General features: G+C 57.5%; 1 protein-coding gene across 1 annotated transcript; it reads left to right on the forward strand.

Annotated features, from left to right (window-relative positions):
• Positions 1 to 157: 157 nt before the first annotated feature.
• Positions 158 to 17,963, forward strand: MYO1F (myosin IF). The gene is made up of 28 exons (XM_058040686.1): positions 158 to 227; positions 4,137 to 4,274; positions 5,476 to 5,565; positions 6,327 to 6,421; positions 6,970 to 7,057; positions 7,261 to 7,350; positions 8,208 to 8,339; positions 9,234 to 9,368; positions 9,449 to 9,581; positions 10,218 to 10,414; positions 10,508 to 10,588; positions 11,152 to 11,238; positions 11,386 to 11,472; positions 11,763 to 11,930; positions 12,001 to 12,086; positions 12,422 to 12,503; positions 12,607 to 12,713; positions 12,936 to 13,034; positions 13,519 to 13,663; positions 13,752 to 13,866; positions 14,489 to 14,658; positions 14,782 to 14,927; positions 15,173 to 15,319; positions 15,399 to 15,547; positions 15,774 to 15,857; positions 15,948 to 16,149; positions 17,336 to 17,502; positions 17,583 to 17,963. Exons 1-28 carry the CDS (start codon positions 225 to 227, stop codon positions 17,657 to 17,659), a joined length of 3,300 nt encoding a protein of 1,099 aa, XP_057896669.1. The 5' UTR covers positions 158 to 224; the 3' UTR covers positions 17,660 to 17,963.
• Positions 17,964 to 18,257: the final 294 nt, after the last annotated feature.

An 18,257-nucleotide genomic window follows, 5' to 3' on the forward strand; every position in this document is an offset into this window, starting at 1 on the left:
GGTGGGGACACCTTGGGCAGGCCCCCCCAGGTCCCTGGTAGCAAAGCTGCCGTTGTCCTCCCCACCCCCACGACCGAATGGTGCAAAATGAGGAAGTGGGAGGGAAACAGAACTCGTCATAATCTTTCTCACATCAGAAAGACAAATTCCGAGTGCTCGGGATGGCCCCAGGCTGTTGGTGACAGGAGATTGAGCACCTGCCTGGGGAGGGACACAGGGACATCATGGTGAGTGCCACTCTGCTCCCTTCGGGTCCCTCAGTGTGTCACCTCCCACTGCTGCCACCGCAGCCCTGCCCTGCCCACACCCTGGGGCTGCCCCGTGTCCCTGCAGGAGAGGGGACAGCGCTGCCCAGCTTGGGGACAGGGCTGAGGGAGGCCATGGGTGGGATACAGGGGGCTGGTGACCCCCAGGACAGGGTGGGGAGCAGCAGGGGATGGGGCTGTGCTGCCACACAGGGATCTGGGCATTGCTGTCACTGCTGTGGTACCCATGGGATGGATTTATGGGGCAGAGGGTGGGGTGAGGGTGGTAGCCACATCCCCCAGGCTAACAGGGACCCTCTGGGTGCTGGTGCCATGGTCAGGGCTCAGGGGTGCAGGGAGGGCAGCAGCCACTGGTGGAAGTTGCTGCGGAGGCAGAAGAGGAAGGTGAAAGGGCTCAGAATTGGGAAGATGCTCAGACTGGGGGTGAGGAGCAGCCACAGCTCTCAGCTCTGCTTCCTGCATCCCTGGGCTGATGTGTCCCAGCTATTTCCACCCAGACAGGGAGGAGACAGTGGCCGGGCTGAAACTGAACCTTCTCTCTGCCACCCACACTTGTGGCTGTCACCTCCGAGAGGCCGCTCAGATGCTGTCCCCAAGGACACACACTGTCCCCTCCTCCAGCACCTGTGGCTTCCTGGAGGACCAAAGGGCCCTGCAGCCACAGCCTGACCCCCACCAGCCCCATCCCACCCCAGCTCTGTGACAATTGTGTGACAAACTTGTTGCTCTATTCAGTTTTCCGTTTGGTTTTGGAGGTTTTGATGCTTTCCGGGCTTGGTCTGTCTTGACTAAAAAGGTGCCACCTTGAGCTGCATCAGCTCCTCATCAGCTCTTGACTGAAGTGTTAGTTTGTGGTTTAACTCACAGTTTTGAAGCAAACATGAGGTTTTCAAAGCTGCCACACCAAGGGCTGCTCCCCTCCCTGCCCAGAGATCCTGTCTGAGTGCCAGGAGCACCCTGACAGAGGGGTGTGGTGGGGACAGTGCCCGTGCCACAGCTGGGGGTGCTGAGGGGCTCCTCGTGTGTCACCTGTGCCCTTTGGAGCACTGAGGGGCTCTTTGTGTGGCACCTGCACCCTCTGGAGCACTGAGGGGCTCTTCAAGTGTCACCTGTGCCCTTTGGAGCACTGAGGGGCTCCTTGTGTGTCACTTGTCCCCTTTGGAGCACTGAGGGGCTCCTCGTGTCTCACTTGTCCCCCTTGGAGCAAAGTTCCTCGAGCACAGGGGCTGCAAAGGGCACCTGGAAGGTGGAGGGGGGACAAAGCTTCTCCCTGCTTGGCATGAGGGTGCAATGGTTTGGGGCAGGTGCCCTTCCCTGGGGCAGAGGGGAATGGACAGGGGGGCCTGGACAGAGCAGGGGATGGAGAAACTGCTGCCCCAAACCTCTGGAAGTAAATTTATTTGTCCTCCCACTCCCCACAAGAATGTCACCTGCAGCTGCAGATGTCACCTCTGTCCCATGGCACCGAGCTGGGGCAACACCAGGGCTTTAAGGGATCCTAATTCCCCTTCACCCTGATTTTTTAGTGAGCCCTGGCCCTGCAAACCCCGCGAGAGGCTCAGGGAAGGCAGGAACACCCAGAGCTCTGTGGATCATGACAAACCCTTCATTTACCAGCTCTGAGCTGGTGCTTTCCCCCCAGCTGGGCTGCATCAGGTGCCCCAGAGAGCCAGGAAAGCCCCAGAGGAAGAGGAGGTGAAGACACCCTCACCACTGACACCTCTGAGCATCTCTGAGAGCATCTTTAGGTGTCAGCTCAAAACCTGCGACCTCTCAGGAAGGAAATTCTCATTTTGCCTTAATTTGGCCTCGAGCAGCAGCCCGGGGTGCTGTGGCAGCAGCTTTGGGGTGCTGGGGATGGGGCACTGAAGGGTTTGGGCTCTTGCCACCCTTCTCCTGCTGAAACTCAGGGTTTGGGGTGAAACTGGGCAGCTCCTGGTGTCCCTGGCAGTCCCTGGGTGACGCCACAGTGACCTGCAGAGGATGGCTAAGCCTGCCTGTGCTTTTCCAGCTGGATTTCCTGGGGGATATTAGCATGAAGGCAAGAAGAAGGTCTTGAAAAGGAAGAGGACAAGCTCCCTGGGTGATTTCAGGCTGCTGGGCAGCTCCTGGGGTCCCTGGCAGCTTCCTGGGTGACACCACAGTGAGCTGCAGAGGCTGCCTATGCTTTTCCAGCTGGATTTCCTAAGGGGATATTAGCATGAAGGCAAGAAGAAGGTCTTGAAAAGGAAGAGGACAAGCTCCCTGGGTGATTTCAGGCAGCTCTGGACACCCTGAGCCCCCTGAGTGACCCCAAATAGTGACCCCAAATCCCTGGCAACTCCCTGGGTGACACCACAGTGACCTGGAGAGGCTGCCTGTGCTTTTCCAGCTGGATTTCCTAGGGGATATTAGGATGAAGGCAAGAAAAAGGCCTTGAAAAGGAAGAGGAGAAGCTCTCTGGGTGATTTCAGGCAGCCCTGGATGCCCTGAGCCCACTGAGCTGACCCCAAAATAGGTGGTGAGACAGCCCCAAAAAGCCCCTTCAGCAGCTATATGGGCTTTTGGGGTTTGGAGAGGGGCACAGGGGATGTTTGGGGCTGCAGAGCCCAGTGACAGACAGCCCAGGGGGACACCTGGTGACACTCAGAGGCCGCCAGGAGCCTGCAAAGGTGTGGGGATGGATGCAGGGCCCTGAAACCTTGAGAGCCTGCAGGGCAATGAAGCAAAAGGGGAAGAGGAGAAGAAAAGGGAAATGGAATGAGCAAGAGGCCAGGGCTGATGGGGGGAGAAGTGAAATCGGTGACAGGAGCCTGGGGGTGAAAGAGGAACCGGGGGGGTGGGGAAGGAGGGGCCTCGGCCCCGTCCCTGTCCCCACACGGCCACCACAGCTGTGCCCAGCCTGTCTGTGGGGACATCCAGGGCAAGGGGAGCCTCGGGGGGTTCATGCAGGGTGAATTCCTCTATCACAGCTCCCTTGTTTACCCCACAAGGCTGAAATCACAGCCCAGCCCCCGGGGGACAGAGCTGGGGACAGAGCTGGGGACAGAGCTGGTGTGACAGCGTTCACAGGGGTCTGAGGATGAGGGAGGAGATGAGGATCTGACTCCATGTTTCAGAAGGCTTGATTTATTATTTTATGATATATGTTACATTAAAACTATACTAAAAGAATAGAAGAAAGTGTTTCATCAGAAGATTAGCTAAGGATAGAAAAAGAAGGAATGAGTAACAAAGGCTTGTGTCTGACTGAGACAGTCTGGACAGCTGGACTGTGATTGGCCATTAATCAGAAACAACCACACGAGACCAATCCCAGATGCACCTGTTGCATTCCACAGCAGCAGATAATCAATGTTTACATTTTGTTCCTGAGGCCTCTCAGCCTCTCAGCAGGAAAAATCCTAAGGAAAGGATTTTCCATAAAAGATGTCTGTGACAAGCTGGGCACAGAACTGGGCACAGCTGGGCAGAGGCTGCTGGCATCTCCCTGGGCAGGAGGAAGGGGAACACAGGGTGCCAGGAGGATGTGGCGGTGCAGAGGATGCCACCACCACCCTTCCCCTGCCTTGCTCTGTCTCACAATCAGTCTGTGCACCAACCAAAGTCCTTCTCTATCTTGGTGAGGAGCAGAGAGCTGGGGCAGGTCCTGCCTGCTCCTTGCTCTGAATTTTGGGATCTGCTTTGCCAAACCCTTCCCTTTGCACATCCTGTCTGCTCCTCGAGGTGAGGAGGGCTCCAGGGTGTTGGGACAAGCCCCAGTGCTCTGAATTTTGGGCTCTGCTTTGCCAAACCCCGGGTTGGGGTGAGGGCTGAGCCAGGCAGGGCTGTGGCAGCTCGGGTGGCCCTGGTGACCCTGGCACAGCCGCGGTGTCCCCGTTGTCCCCTCAGGGCAGCAAGGAGCGCTTCCACTGGCAGAGCCACAATGTCAAGCAGAGCGGCGTGGACGACATGGTGCTGCTGTCCAAGATCTCCGAGGAGGCCATCGTGGAGAACCTCAAGAAGCGTTTCATGGACGATTTCATCTTTGTATCCTTGCCCAGGCAGCGGGGACAGGCACAGGGAGCGGCAGGGACGGGCTCCAAGGCTTTGTCAGCACATGGGACAGCATGTCCCTGCCCTGTGGGGACAGATCTGTGGGAATGTCACCATCCCGAGCTGAGCTGTGCTCAGCACAGACACAACAACCAAACCCCCCTCCTGCCATCCTGCAGGACCCACTGTGCTCCTTCCTTTGGAGCAGAGCCCTGAGGGCCACAGCAGGGCACACAGGGCACACAGGGCACAGCAGGGCACAGCAGAGCCCTGAGGGGCACAGCAGGGCACACAGGGCACACAGGGGTGGCAGCAGGGCTGAGGCTGTGCCCACACCACTGCATTTCCCCTGATGTGGGGATGTGGCCCTGTCCTCACAAGACCGTGCTGTCCCAGCTGTGACTCAGCCCTGTGACTCCCCCCGCAGCCCTGGGGCTTTGCACACGTGTGGGGTTGGCTTTTTTGGGGGTTTTGATTTTGTTCTTTTGAAGGGGAAAAATACCCCACGCAGCCTCTCCCTTCCCTTTTTGCTGCGCTGCCGCACGCAGGCCTCTGTCCGGCCATGACTCAACATCCCAAGCTTCTGCATTTCCCAGAAAAGCTCCCTCCTCCTGCCCCTCTGGCCACTGTCCCCTTGTTTGGGACACAAATAGGGTATCAAAGGCTTGGATAACCCCACCTGCTCCATCCCCATCCTCCATCTCCTCACCCAGCCCATCCTGCTGCAATTCCCTGTTTTTCCATGCACTCAGTGACTTGGGGATGCTGCAGGAATGGCAGCAGTGTGGGCAAGGAAGGGCAGGAGCTGGGATTCCTCTCATCTTTGTGCCTCAGTTTCCCTGGATGTAAAATCAGGATGGATTTTGCATTGGATTTTTGCTGGAAAAGCTGCAGATGGAGCATGGGCAGAGGGTGAATTCCAGGGACGCTGGAGAGGTTTTAGAGCCAATCCCCAGCCAGAGCAGGGAGCTGAGGGGATGCTCCTGCACCCATCACACTGCAGGGCCTGAGGGAGTGCCCCAAGTACGGGCAGCAGGGCAGCTCTGCCTGTGCCAGGCTGGAAATGCCAACCTTGCGCCATCCCTGAATATGCCAGAGACCCCATACCCACCCTCCTGCCCCCGGGGTGGGGCTGGGCACTGGGAAAGGGGCACACAGGAAGGGACGGACACACAGCCCTTGACCTGCTGCCCAGACCTACATCGGGCCCGTGCTGATCTCCGTGAACCCCTTCAAGCAGATGCCGTATTTCACCGACCGCGAGATCGAGCTGTACCAGGGCGCGGTGAGACTGCCCCGCGGGCAAGCGGGGGTTAAATGTGTGCAAACACCCCTGAGGGTCCCCATGCTGCACAGCCCCTGCAGGGGTCAGTGCTCCCAGCAGCAAATCCTGGGGAATTCAGCTCAGAAATGCACAGAAAGAAACCCAAAAATGGTAAAATGCAGAGAGTGGTTCTGCCCCAGCCCTTCCCAAGGAGGAGGGGGGGTTAAAAATCACCAGACTCGCTGCTGATGAGTTGGTGTTTGTGGGAAGAGGTTCATCCCCACATGGGCAGAGTGAGGGAGATTTGGGGATTTGGGGGTTGCTCTATGCCCAGCACTGCTGTCCTTGTCCCTTGTCCCTTGTCCCTCATCCCTTTTATAGAGTCACTGTGAAGGGGCTGATTCCAACATGGGCAGAGTGAGAGGAATTTGGGTATTTGGGGAGCTCTGACCCCAACACTGCTTGTCCCTTGTTTAGGGTCAGTGGAAAGTGTGGCTCCCACATGGGCAGAGTGGGGGCATTTGGGGATTTGGGGGTTGCTCTGTGCCCAGCCCTGCTGTCTTTGTCCCTTGTTTAGGGTCGGTGGGAAGTGTGGCTCCCACATGGGCAGAGTGAGGGGGATTTGGGGATTTGGGGAGATTTGGGTGTTGCTCTGTGCCCAGCCCTGCTGTCCTTGTCCCTTGTTTAGGGTCACTGTGAAGGGGCTGGTTCCCCTGTGGGCAGTGAAGGTGATTTGGGGAGGGGAGCTGTGCTCAGCCCTGCTGTCCCTGTCCCCTGCTTAGGCCCAGTATGAAAATCCCCCCCACATCTACGCCCTGACTGACAACATGTACCGGAACATGCTGATCGACGGCGAGAACCAGTGTGTCATCATCAGGTACTGGGGACACTGGGCCACAGCCGGGCTGTCACTGCCCCTGGGGACACCTGTCCCCACCAGCCCTTCTCCCCAGCCCGGGGTTTCCCAGCTGAAGTGTTGGCTCCTGGGCTCTGGGGTGTCTGGAGGGCGACAAGCACCAAGCAAGGCTGTGACCAGGGGTGTTCCAGGCAGGGACAGAGTCCCAGAGCCTTGTGCAATGCAGCTCTGCAGGGCAGTGTTGCAAGGGAAATGGTCAGGATGTGGGGCAAGGCCAGAGACTTCCCTCTGAGGCTCCCAAGTCCCCCTCCTCCACTTCTAAACCCGGTGATAACAAATTCAACATCTTGTCACCCAGCCACGCTCTGCTCACACTGATCCCCCTGGGCAGAGCTGAGCTGGGGGATCACCATCCCAGATCCCCCACAGACCCACTCTGGGGGTGGCACAGTCCCCAAAATTCACTGTCATCCTCCGGTCCTGCTCCAGGACCCACCCCAAAGTCCCTCCCCAAGGGATGGGTGGCTCTGGTGGGGCTGTCTCACATCTCTGCTTTGCCCTTTGCACAGCGGAGAAAGCGGAGCTGGGAAAACGGTGGCAGCAAAATACATCATGGGCTACATCTCCAAAGTGTCTGGCGGTGGGGAGAAAGTCCAGGTGGGTCTGCTGTCCCCCTTGCCACTCATAATTTCACCCCCCAGCTGATCCCCACCACCCTGGTCCCCAACATCCCCTTGATGGGGCTGCTGGTGGCACACAGAGCAGCCGCTCCAGAGCTGGGGACACGCAAAGGCTCAGGTGTGTCCCCAGGCCTGGAGTGGGACACAGCAGGGCTGAGCCCTGCCCTCCTGTGTCCCCAGCACGTGAAGGACATCATCCTGCAGTCTAACCCGCTGCTGGAAGCCTTTGGAAATGCCAAAACTGTCCGGAACAACAATTCCAGCCGCTTCGTAAGTGACAGTGTTCACAGGGGCCTGAGGATGAGGGGAGAGATCAGGACCTGACTCCATGTTTCAGAAGGCTTGATTTATTATTTTATGATATATATTCTATTAAAACTATACTAAAAGAAGAAAGGATTTCATCAGAAGGCTAGCTAAGAATAGAATAGGAAGGAATGATAAAAAAGGCTCTGTCCCGGACTCTGTGTCCGAGCCAGCTGACTGTCATTGGCTATTAATTAGAAACGTCCAATACGGACTAATGACAGATGCACCTGTTGCATTCCACAGCAGCAGATAGTCAATGTTTACATTTTGTTCCTGAGGCCTCTGAGCTTCTCAGGAGGAAAAATCCTAAGGAAAGGATTTTTCATAAAAGATGTCTGTGACACCAGGGCAGGTGCAGGGGGCAGCGCAGCAGCAGAACCACTGAAGCAGCTGGGTTCAAAGCTGACCTTTAGATCAACTCCAGCCATTCCCCCAACACTGCCCCAGGTGTCCCCGAGTGCCACATCCAGCTTTTCAATCCCTCCAGGGATGGTGACTCCAGCACAGCCTGTTCCAGTGCCTGACCACCCTTTCAGTGGAGGAATTTTTCCTCATATCCAATCTAAACCTCCCCTGGGGCAATGTGAGGCCATCTCTGGCCCTGTTTCCTGTTACCTGGGAGAAGAGACCGACCCCACTGGGCTCCAATCTCCTTTTGGGCAGTTGAGGGGGCAATGAGGTGTCCACATAAACCATGAAGCCTTCAGCCAGGGATTGCACACCCCACAAAGCTCCTGGTGTGGTGGGGAAGGGCTTGGGGGGAATGAGGAACCCCTGAGGCAGGGCCACAGCTCTGAGCAGGATCTGTGCTGGAGCAGGGAAAATACTTTGAGATCCAGTTCAGCCGGGGAGGAGAACCTGATGGGGGCAAGATCTCCAATTTCCTGCTGGAGAAGTCGCGCGTGGTGAGCCAGAATGAGTGCGAGAGGAACTTCCACATCTACTACCAGGTATGGGGTGGGATTTCTTCACTCGGAGTCACCAAATGTGGAATTTTTCTTCACTTGGGGTCATCAAATGTGGAATTTTTCTTCACTTGGGGTCATCAAATGTGGAATTTTCTTCACTCGGGGTCACCAAATGTGGTGGTGTTCACAGGGGTTCCAGGTCGAGGGAAGAGATGAGAATCTTGACTCCATGTTTCAGAAGGCAGATTTATTATTTTATGATATATATGATATTAAAAGAAAATGATATATTAAAATTACACTAAAGAATAGAAGAAAGGATTTCAAGGAAAGGGAAAGGAAAGGAAAGGAAAGGAAAGGAAAGGAAAGGAAAGGAAAGGAAAGGAAAGGAAAGGAAAGGAAAGGAAAGGAAAGGAAAGGAAAGGAAAGGAAAGGAAAGGAAAGGAAAGGAAAGGAAAGGAAAGGAAAGGAAAGGAAAGGAAAGGAAAGGAAAGGAAAGGAAAGGAAAGGAAAGGAAAGGAAAGGAAAGGAAAGGAAAGGAAAGGAAAGGAAAGGAAAGGAAAGGAAAGGAAAGGAAAGGAAAGGAAAGGAGAAAGGGGATAGGAGAAAGGAGGAGAAAGGAGGAGAAAGGAGAAAGGAAGGAGAAAGGAAAGGTAATAAAATCTTGTGACTGACCAGAGAGTCCAAGCCAGCTGACTGTGATTGGCCATTAATTAAAAACAACCACATGAGACCAATCAAAGATGTTGCATTCCACAGCAGCAGACAATCATTGTTTACATTTCGTTTCTGAGGCCTCTCAGCTTCTCAGGAGAAAAATCCTGGCAAAGGGATTTTTCAGACAATATCATGGCGACAGTATGGGGATGGCCTGGAGCCACCAGGCTGCAGGGGGGACCAGGAGCTGGCTGACCACAGCCCCCTGTCCCCTCCCAGCTCATCCAAGGAGCATCCCAAGAGCAGAGGCAGAATTTGGGCATCATGAGCCCGGATTATTACTTCTACCTGAACCAGACAGACACCTACCAGGTGGAGGGCACAGACGACCGCAGCGACTTCCATGAGACCATGGTGAGTGCCTGGGAGGGAGGGGAGTCCCCAAAAGCTCTGGGGCCGGGGTGGGGGCTCAAAGGGTGTCTGTGCACCCCCAGAATGCCATGCAGGTCATCGGCATCTGTGGCGAGGACCAGCAGCTGGTGCTGCAGATCGTGGCAGGGATCCTGCACCTGGGCAACATCAGCTTCAGGGAGGAAGGCAACTACGCCCGGGTGGAGAATGCTGACTGTGAGTAGCCACAGGGGACAAGTGGGGGGAGCCTGGGAATGAGTGGCAAGCTGGCTGTGTCACAAATCCCCTGGCAGAGGAGGGAAGCAGCACCAGCACCAGGCATTATAATTGCTGTCTTAACCCCCCGTGTCCGTCATCCTCCTCCTATCTCCCCCATTATCTAAGAAATTTAGGATTACCTAAACCGAAGGCCTTCAAAGCCTTAAACAAGAGTTAAACCCTCTTAGTTTCTGCTAAAGTCCGCAGGCCATCACCCTGCATCCCCTAAATGCAGCTCAGGTGCTTTAATTAAGCTAGGACCTTCCAATTTACTAGACAGATGGGCTTTGATCCCATGATATTATAGTCAACAGGTACATGCTCTAACCAACAGGCCTCTGCCTAAGGCTCTGGTACATAACTAATGCACATCAATGAGCTTGCAACTCACTATGAACTTGACTTAAGGCAGCAAGTCAACGGCTCAGCCAGAGCTTGATTAGCCAGGGGACAGATGCCAGGTGTTGTTCTGGGAGAGGTGTCACTTTTCCCTGTCATCGTCCCACTGCTGTCCTTCATACTTGGATGGGGCCGAGGGTTTCGACTATGGCCAGGTGGGGACAACACAGCCCTGACCAGCCCCACTCTGCCCAGCCCTGGCCTTCCCTGCCTACCTGCTGGGGGTCGACCAGGAGCGCCTCAACGAGAAGGTCACCAGCAGGAAAATGGACAGCAAGTGGGGCGGCCGCTCCGAGTCCATCACCGTCACCCTCAACGTGGAGCAGGCGGCCTACACCCGCGACGCGCTGGCCAAGGGGCTCTACGCCCGTGTCTTCGACTTCCTGGTGGAGGTGTGTGGGCCTCAGAAGGGACGGTCACCCCCTGCCCCAGGAGATGGCCAATCGCAGTGCCCTGCAGGCAGTTTGTCCCCTCTGTCCCCGCAGTCCATCAACCGGGCCATGCAGAAGCCGTATGAGGAGTACAGCGTCGGGGTGCTGGACATCTATGGATTTGAGATATTCCAGGTGGGTGTGGCTGGGAATGTCCTGCCCTGCTCCCACAGCAGGGACAGCACCTGGGTCAGGTAGCCCTGAGAAGGGTCCCTGGAGTAGCAACCAAGCACTGCTGGTTGGGGTCCCCACAATGAGGCAGAGGAGGTGAAGGAGCTGGGGTTGTTTAGCCTGGAGAAGAGGAGGCTCAGAGGTGACCTTAATGCTCTCTACACCTCCCTGAAGGGAGGTTGCAGACAGGTAGGGTTGGTCTCTTCCACCAGGCAGCACTGACAGAACCAGAGAACAGTCTCAAGGTACCTCAGGGAAGGTATAGGTTGGATATTAGGAAGAGATCTTTCACCAAAAGAATAATAAAGTACTGGAATGCTCTTCCTAGGGAGGTGGTGGAATCACCATCTCTGATGTGTTTAAAAAAAGACTGGACATGGCACTTGGTGCTATAATCTAGTTGAGGTGTTAGGGCATAGGTTGGACTTGATGATCTTAGAGGTCTCCTCCAACATCATTATTCTGTGATTCTGTGTTTCTGTGAGCAAAGGACAACTCCACCATTTTCTCTTCCATCTTTCATGCAGAAAAATGGCTTTGAACAATTCTGCATTAACTTTGTGAACGAGAAGCTGCAGCAGATCTTCATCGAGCTGACCCTGAAGGCAGAGCAGGTACAAGGGGCTGGGCTGGGGGCTGTGGGGCTGTGCCAGCACCCCAATTCTTGCAATCCCTCCTCCCCAGCACCACAGCTGGAGCAGGGGTTCTGCAGCACATCCCAGGGGCTCAGGGCCCAGCCAGCTCTCCCTGTGCTTCCCCAGGAGGAATATGTGCAGGAGGGGATCAAGTGGACGCAGATCCAGTACTTCAACAACAAGGTGGTGTGTGACCTGATAGAGAACAAGCTGGTGAGTGGGGTCTCCTCTGCTGGGGAGGCTTTTGGGGAGCAGAGGCACCCAGGGACAAGGGCTGCATTGAGGTTGTTAAGGTGCCAAGCAGCAGAGAACCCCACACTGGCTTGGGTTAGCAGGAACCTTAAAGATCATCTTGTCCCACTATTCCAGGGTGCTCCAAGCCCTGTCCAACCTGGCCTTGGACACTTGCAGCACCCATGGGCACCTGGCTCAGCATCAAGCAGCTGTCACCAGGTGCAGGATTGGGCCCTGCCACACCCATGGCTTCCCTTTCCTTGTGGCAGAACCCTCCTGGGATCATGAGTGTCCTGGATGACGTGTGTGCCACCATGCACGCCACGGGCGAGGGCGCCGACCAGACCTTGCTGCAGAAGCTGCAGGCGGCCGTGGGCACCCACGAGCACTTCAACAGCTGGAGCTCGGGCTTTGTCATCCACCACTATGCTGGCAAGGTGGGTAGGGCACCCCAAAGCCCCCACCCTGCACCCCACAGCCGCAGCTGAGGTCCCCTCCTGTCCCCAGGTGTCCTACGATGTGAACGGCTTCTGCGAGCGCAACCGGGACGTGCTTTTCACTGACCTGATCGAGCTCATGCAGAGCAGTGAATAGTGAGTCTGGCAGTGCTGGGCACCCCAAAAGGGCTGGGGAACAGGGCACAGTCCTCAACATGCAGATCTGAAAGGCTGGTCCTGCCTTTCTGGGTTGGAGTGCTCAGTCCTGCATGGCCCCATGGGCACCAGGGGCATCCCAGGGATGCAGGGTTGGGCAGAGCGGGGTCATCCACCAGCTCTGCTCCTGCTCCTGCTCCTGCTCCTGCTCCTGCTCCTGCTCCTGGGGGTGGTCAGGGAGAAGGCACTCAGCCACACAGTACAGGATTTCCCAGCTGGCCTCAGCCCAGGCCATGCTGGCAGCTCTCACCTGGGGACTGTCCCCTCCCTTCCAGCGGTTTCATCCGGATGCTTTTCCCAGAAAAACTTGATTCTGACAAAAAGGGACGGCCGACCACGGCAGGCTCCAAAATCAAGGTGTGTCCCTTGGGCTGCAGAGCAGCAGCTGCCTCTGGGGAGGTGGCAGGGGCAGTGCTCCCACCACCCCCTTTGATGCTACAGAGGTCGATCCTTGCACCAGAAACAGGCCAACGACCTGGTGAACACGCTCATGAAGTGCACCCCACACTACATCCGCTGCATCAAACCCAACGAGACCAAGAAACCCCGGGACTGGGAGGAGAGCAGGTAACAGGGAGCACACAGAGCCCAGGGAAGGGGGCCCAGCCATGGAGATGTGGCCAGGACCAGCTTTCCTCCAAGAACTGTAGCCCTGGGCTGGTTCTTCTGAGCTGTCCACTAACACAGGGAAGCACAACAAGTGTGTGGGACACATTGTCCTCCTTAGGTGCACTTGTAGGTCCCCTCCTAACCTGTCATTATTCCATGTTGTCCCTCCCTGGTGCACAGGGTGAAGCACCAGGTCGAGTACCTGGGGCTGAAGGAGAACATCCGGGTGCGCCGGGCAGGCTTCGCCTACCGCCGCCTCTTCCACAAGTTCCTGCAACGGTGAGTGGCCACTGGCACGGGGCTGGCAGAGCCCACAGCACCTCCTCAGGAAGAGAGGAGGGTGTGGGAGGCCCTGGCACAGCTTTTCAAGTAAAGAGAGTTGGGGATGTTCAACCTGGAGAAGAGGAGGCTTGGGCGAGACCTTAGAGCCCCTTCTAGGGACTAAAGGAAACAGCAGAGGGATTTGGGACAAGGCATGGAAGGACAGGACACAGGGAATGGCTTCCACTGCCAGAGGGCAGGGCTGGATGGGATATTGGGAAGGGATTGTTCCATGGGAGGGTGGGCAGGCCCTGGCACAGGGTGTCCAGAGCAGCTGGGGCTGCCCCTGGATCCCTGGCAGTGCCCAAGGCCAGGTTGGACAGGGCTTGGAGCAGCCTGGGACAGTGGGAGGTGTCCCTGCTATGACAAGACTGGATGGGCTTTAAGGTCCCTCCCAACCTGAACTATTGTGGGATTCTGTGAGCCTGCTCTGTCCCCACAGCTATGCCATCCTCACCCCCGAGACATGGCCGTCGTGGCGCGGGGATGAGCGCCAAGGGGTGCAGCACCTCCTGCGCTCGGTCAACATGGATCCAGACCAGTACCAGATGGGCAGGAGCAAGGTGTTCGTCAAGAACCCCGAGTCGGTGCGTGGCCCTGACTCCTGGGGGGCACTGGGTGTCATTGGGAGGGGTTTTTGGGGTGTCCTGGCTCAGCACTGCCTGTCCCTCGCAGCTCTTCCTGCTCGAGGAGATGCGGGAGAGGAAATTTGACAGCTTCGCCCGGGTGATCCAGAAGGCCTGGCGCCGGCATGTGGCCATCCGCAAATACGAGCAGATGAGAGAGGAGGGTAAGTCTGGGCAAGGACAGGGACAGTGCCACCCCAGCTGCCCTTTTAGGGTGCTTTTCACTGGGACAGCCCAGCTATGATAGCGGCAGCCTGGCTCCTAATCATGGCACTAACGGTGATTAGGTGATGGAGGAACCGGCCCGTGAGTTGTTGGGAGTCTTTTTCCACTCTGAAAGGAGAGCACGGATTTCCTGCTCCTATTTCCAGCCCTGGGAGCTTGTGCTGTCTCACTCTGCATTTCATGGCCTGCACAGGGATGGAGGGGAGTAGCTGGCATGAGTTGGTGTTTCTGGGAAGAGGCTGACTCCCACAATGGCAAAAGGATGGGACACACCACTGACCCCATCATGGGTTTTTCCACCCTCCCAAGCAAGCAGGAAAATCAAGGAGGAAAACGCAGAAAAAAGCTGGGTCCATCCCTCCCTCCCACAGAACGGGGTTTTTTGAAGGCAATTAAAGTTTCAAAGTTTCAAAGCCAGCCAAGCTCAAGCAGCTGGGATTCCTCCCATGGCATAAAACAAGCCCCACTTCTTGCTGCCATGACCTGTGTGATGTTTTGGGGGGCTCTGAGCCACCAGCACAGAGCCATTTCAGACCCGCACCTCTTTGGGGTCCCTCCCAGCTGCCAGCATCCTCTACAACTTCAAAGAGCGGCGCAGGAACAGCATCAACAGGAACTTCGTGGGGGATTACCTGGGCATGGAGGAGCGGCCGGAGCTGCGGCAGTTCCTGGCCAAGCGGGAGCGCGTCGACTTCGCCGACTCCGTCACCAAATACGACCGGAGGTTCAAGGTGCAGGGACACGCCTGGGGCTGCTGCAGCTCCTGGTGGCTTCCCTCGGGTGGGATGTGTGTTTGTGGGGTTTGTGCCCCCCCTGAAAAACCCCCTCACCCCCTTTTTCCTGCCCTTTCCCAGCCCATCAAGCGGGATTTCATTCTCACGCCCAAGTATTTCTACCTGATCGGGCGGGAGAAGGTGAAGAAGGGGCCTGAGAAGGGGCAGATCAAGGAGGTGCTCAAGAAGAAGGTGGAGCTGCAGGCGGTGAGCGGTGTCTCGCTGAGGTGTGTCCCTTACCAGGGGCTCTCCCCATGGCTGGGATTCCCCTCTCTCCACACCCTGCTGCTCCCCAGTCCCTCATCCACTGGAGTGGAGGCTCCCCATCGGTGCTTGGCAGAAGCCAGAGAGTTTTCCAAATCGGCCTCCAAATTTCCTTGAGGTGGACCCAAGCCCTGTGGGGTCCCCAAATCCCCCCCAGCCCAGCTGGCACCAGCCTTGGTGCGGTTGACACCCCTGTTTGCTCCCCCAGCACCAGGCAGGACGACTTCTTCATCCTCCATGAGAACGATGCCGACAACTTCTTGGAGTCCATCTTCAAGACGGAGCTGATCAGCCTCCTGTGCAAGCGCTTCGAGGAGCTCACCCGCTCCAAGCTGCCCCTCTCCTTCAAGGACACGTAAGGATGGAGGCCAGGAGAGGTGACAAAGCAGGACAGGGTCCTGTCACCGCATCCTCATGGCTTCTCTCACCCCCAGACTACAGTTTCGGGTGAAGAAGGAGGGCTGGGGCGGCGGTGGCACCCGCAACGTCACCTTCGTCAGAGGACAGGGCGACGTGGCCGCCCTCAAAGCTGGAGGCAAAACCCTTACAGTGACCATCGGGGATGGGCTCCCCAGGAATGCCAGTGAGTGCCAGGGCACTGCGGGGTGGCACAGGGGCAACACAGGAGCACTGGAGTCACAGGGCACAGCTGGAGGCCTGGGAGCATTGGGGTGAGCTGGGTGTACTCTGTGGGGTTTGTGTCTCCCCCATTTCTGCTCTGGTGATGGGGAACAGGGTACAAATGGGGGGACAGCCCCTACAGCTGGCTCTGAGGATTGTCACCTAACGGGGGGCTTGTGTCCCCCCAGAGCCCACAAGGAAGGGAGCAGCACAGGGCAGAGGTGGCAGCAGGTGTCCCGCACCTTCCCGAAGTGCCCCATCAGCACCCAGAGGTGAGCAGGGGGTACAGGGTGGGGGATACAGGGGGTGCAGGCTGTGCATGGCCCCCCTGTAATGCACCCTACTGGGACGGGCTGTTCCAGGAGCCTGCAGGAACGGGGGTCCCCAGATCCCCCGCGGGGATGGCCGGGCACAGAGGGACACCTACAAGATGCCCCAGAAGCAGACGCGGGGCCCCCCAGCCGCAGCGCTTCCCGCCCGCAGCGCCGGCCACCAGCCCAAGGCACGGCCCCCATCCGAGCACAACATGGACTTCCTCAACGTGCCCGACCAGGGCGTGGCTGGGTAGGTCCTGTCCCATGTCCCTGTCCCATGTCCCATTCTCCTCTCCCACTGCCATCACCACTGGGAGGTGCTTTCCCCTCTGAGGAGGGGACCAGATGCATCCTCGGACACAGGGGATGTGTCCTGGCTTTGCTGGCAGGACACATCTCCCAGGCTATTGTGCATCCCAGTCCTCCCAGTCCCTGCACTGGGAGGGCAGGCACAGAGCATCCCATGGGTGGGGGACAGCAGGGTGGGCAGCTCATCCTGCCCCAGTCCTCCCAGTCTCTGAACTGGGAGAATTCATCTGCAGGCATGGAGCACCTCAAGATGGACAGGAGGGTGCAGCTCATCCTGCCCCAGTTCCCCCAGTCCTTGAACTGGGAGAACCCACCTGCAAGCACAGGGCATCCCATAGGTGTGGGAACAGCAGAATGGGCAGCTCGTCCTGCCCCAATTCCCTCAGTGCTTGAACTGGGACCACCCACCTGCAGGCACAGAGCACCCCATGTGTGGGCACAGGATGGGCAGCTCATCCTGCCCCAGTTCCCCCAGTCCCTAAACTGGAAGTGCCCACCTGCAGGCACAGAGCATCCCATGGGTGTGTGGGTGCAGGGGGGGCAGGGGCAGCAGCACATGCCATCCCATGGGTACAGGATGGGCAAAGGGCAGCAGCACATGCCATCCCATGGGTGTGTGGGTGCAGGGTGGGCAGGGGCAGCAGCACATGCCATCCCATGGGTGTGTGGGTACAGGATGGGCAGGGGGCAGCAGCACATGCCATCCCATGGGTGTGTGGGTGCAGGGTGGGCAGGGGCAGCAGCACATGCCATCCCATGGGTACAGGATGGGCAGGGGGCAGCAGCACATGTCATCCCATGGGTGTGTGGGTGCAGGGTGGGCAGGGCGCAGCAGCACATGCCATCCCATGGGTGTGTGGGTGCAGGGTGGGCAAAGGGCAGCAGCACATGCCATCCCATGGGTGTGTGAGTACATGATGGGCAGGGGCAGCAGCACATGCCATCCCATGGGTACAGGATGGGCAACGGGCAGCAGCACATGCCATCCCACGGGTGTGTGGGTGCAGGGTGGGCAGGGGCAGCAGCACATGCCATCCCACGGGTGTGTGGGTGCAGGGTGGGCAGGGGCAGCAGCACATGCCATCCCCATGCCCTGCTGGCACAAACCCCATCCCTCCTGCCCGCAGGGTGCAGCGCCGCCGCAGCGTGGGCCAGCGGCCGCCCCCAGCCCGGCGCCCCAAGCCGCAGCCCAGGGCGGAGGGGCCGCGCTGCCGGGCGCTCTACCAGTACATCGGGCAGGACGTGGATGAACTCAGCTTCAACGTGGGGGATGTCATTGACATCCTGATGGAAGGTACCAGGCTCCTGCCCTGCCCGCCTCCCCTCCCTGCCCTGCAGGCAGCACAGCTGATTGTTTGTGTTCTCCCTCCCCAGATGCCTCTGGCTGGTGGAAAGGCCACCTGCACGGCAAGGAAGGGCTTTTCCCTGGGAATTATGTGCAGAGGATCTGATCTGGAGGAAAGGAGCATCCCACCTCCCATCCCACCTCCAGAGACTGTGCCCAACTTGGGCACCTGAAGTTTTCCCAGCAAACTCAAAACTTCACAAAAACTTCCAAACCGTGAAGTTTTCCCATCGATGCTGGCACAGAATGAACGTTTACTCAGAAAACCCCGGTCTGTGCCAGTGTCAGGGGCTGGATCCCACAGCCCCTTCAGTGAAGGCACTCTGCAGCGAGGACGGGCTCTTAGCTGCTTGTTAGCATCCAAGGACTCTAAAACTTCTCCGCAGTATGAATAGAGTTGTTGTTCATAATTCTGCTGTTCATAAATAAGCAGACTCAGCAAAGCTGACTCACATTTTAAGTTTGGGGGTTTTATTTCACTCACTGTGGCTGTGCGACAAAAGCTGTGACGTGGGCAGGCACAGATCAGAGGCAGCCCCGTTCCTCCCACCATGAACCCTCCAGAAAATGCTGAATACACCAACCAGCTCTGCCAGGCTCCAGCTCAGGCATTTCCAGGCTCCGCTGTGGCTCGGGATCGCTCAAAGCAGGAGCAGGGCGGTGCTGCTGTGCCCTGGCTGGGCACAAGAACAGCTCCGAGGATC

The sequence above is a fragment of the Melospiza georgiana genome, chromosome 26 (genome assembly GCF_028018845.1).
Source record: "Melospiza georgiana isolate bMelGeo1 chromosome 26, bMelGeo1.pri, whole genome shotgun sequence".
Classification (NCBI taxonomy): Eukaryota; Metazoa; Chordata; class Aves; order Passeriformes; family Passerellidae; genus Melospiza; species Melospiza georgiana.

Excerpts from the sequence above, each read along its gene's own strand:
- MYO1F (XM_058040686.1), top strand. Across the intron at positions 11,473-11,762 it reads ACCTGATAGAGAACAAGCTG|AACCCTCCTGGGATCATGAG; the intron begins GTGAGTGGGGTC and ends TCCTTGTGGCAG. Across the intron at positions 12,714-12,935 it reads CGGGACTGGGAGGAGAGCAG|GGTGAAGCACCAGGTCGAGT; the intron begins GTAACAGGGAGC and ends CCTGGTGCACAG.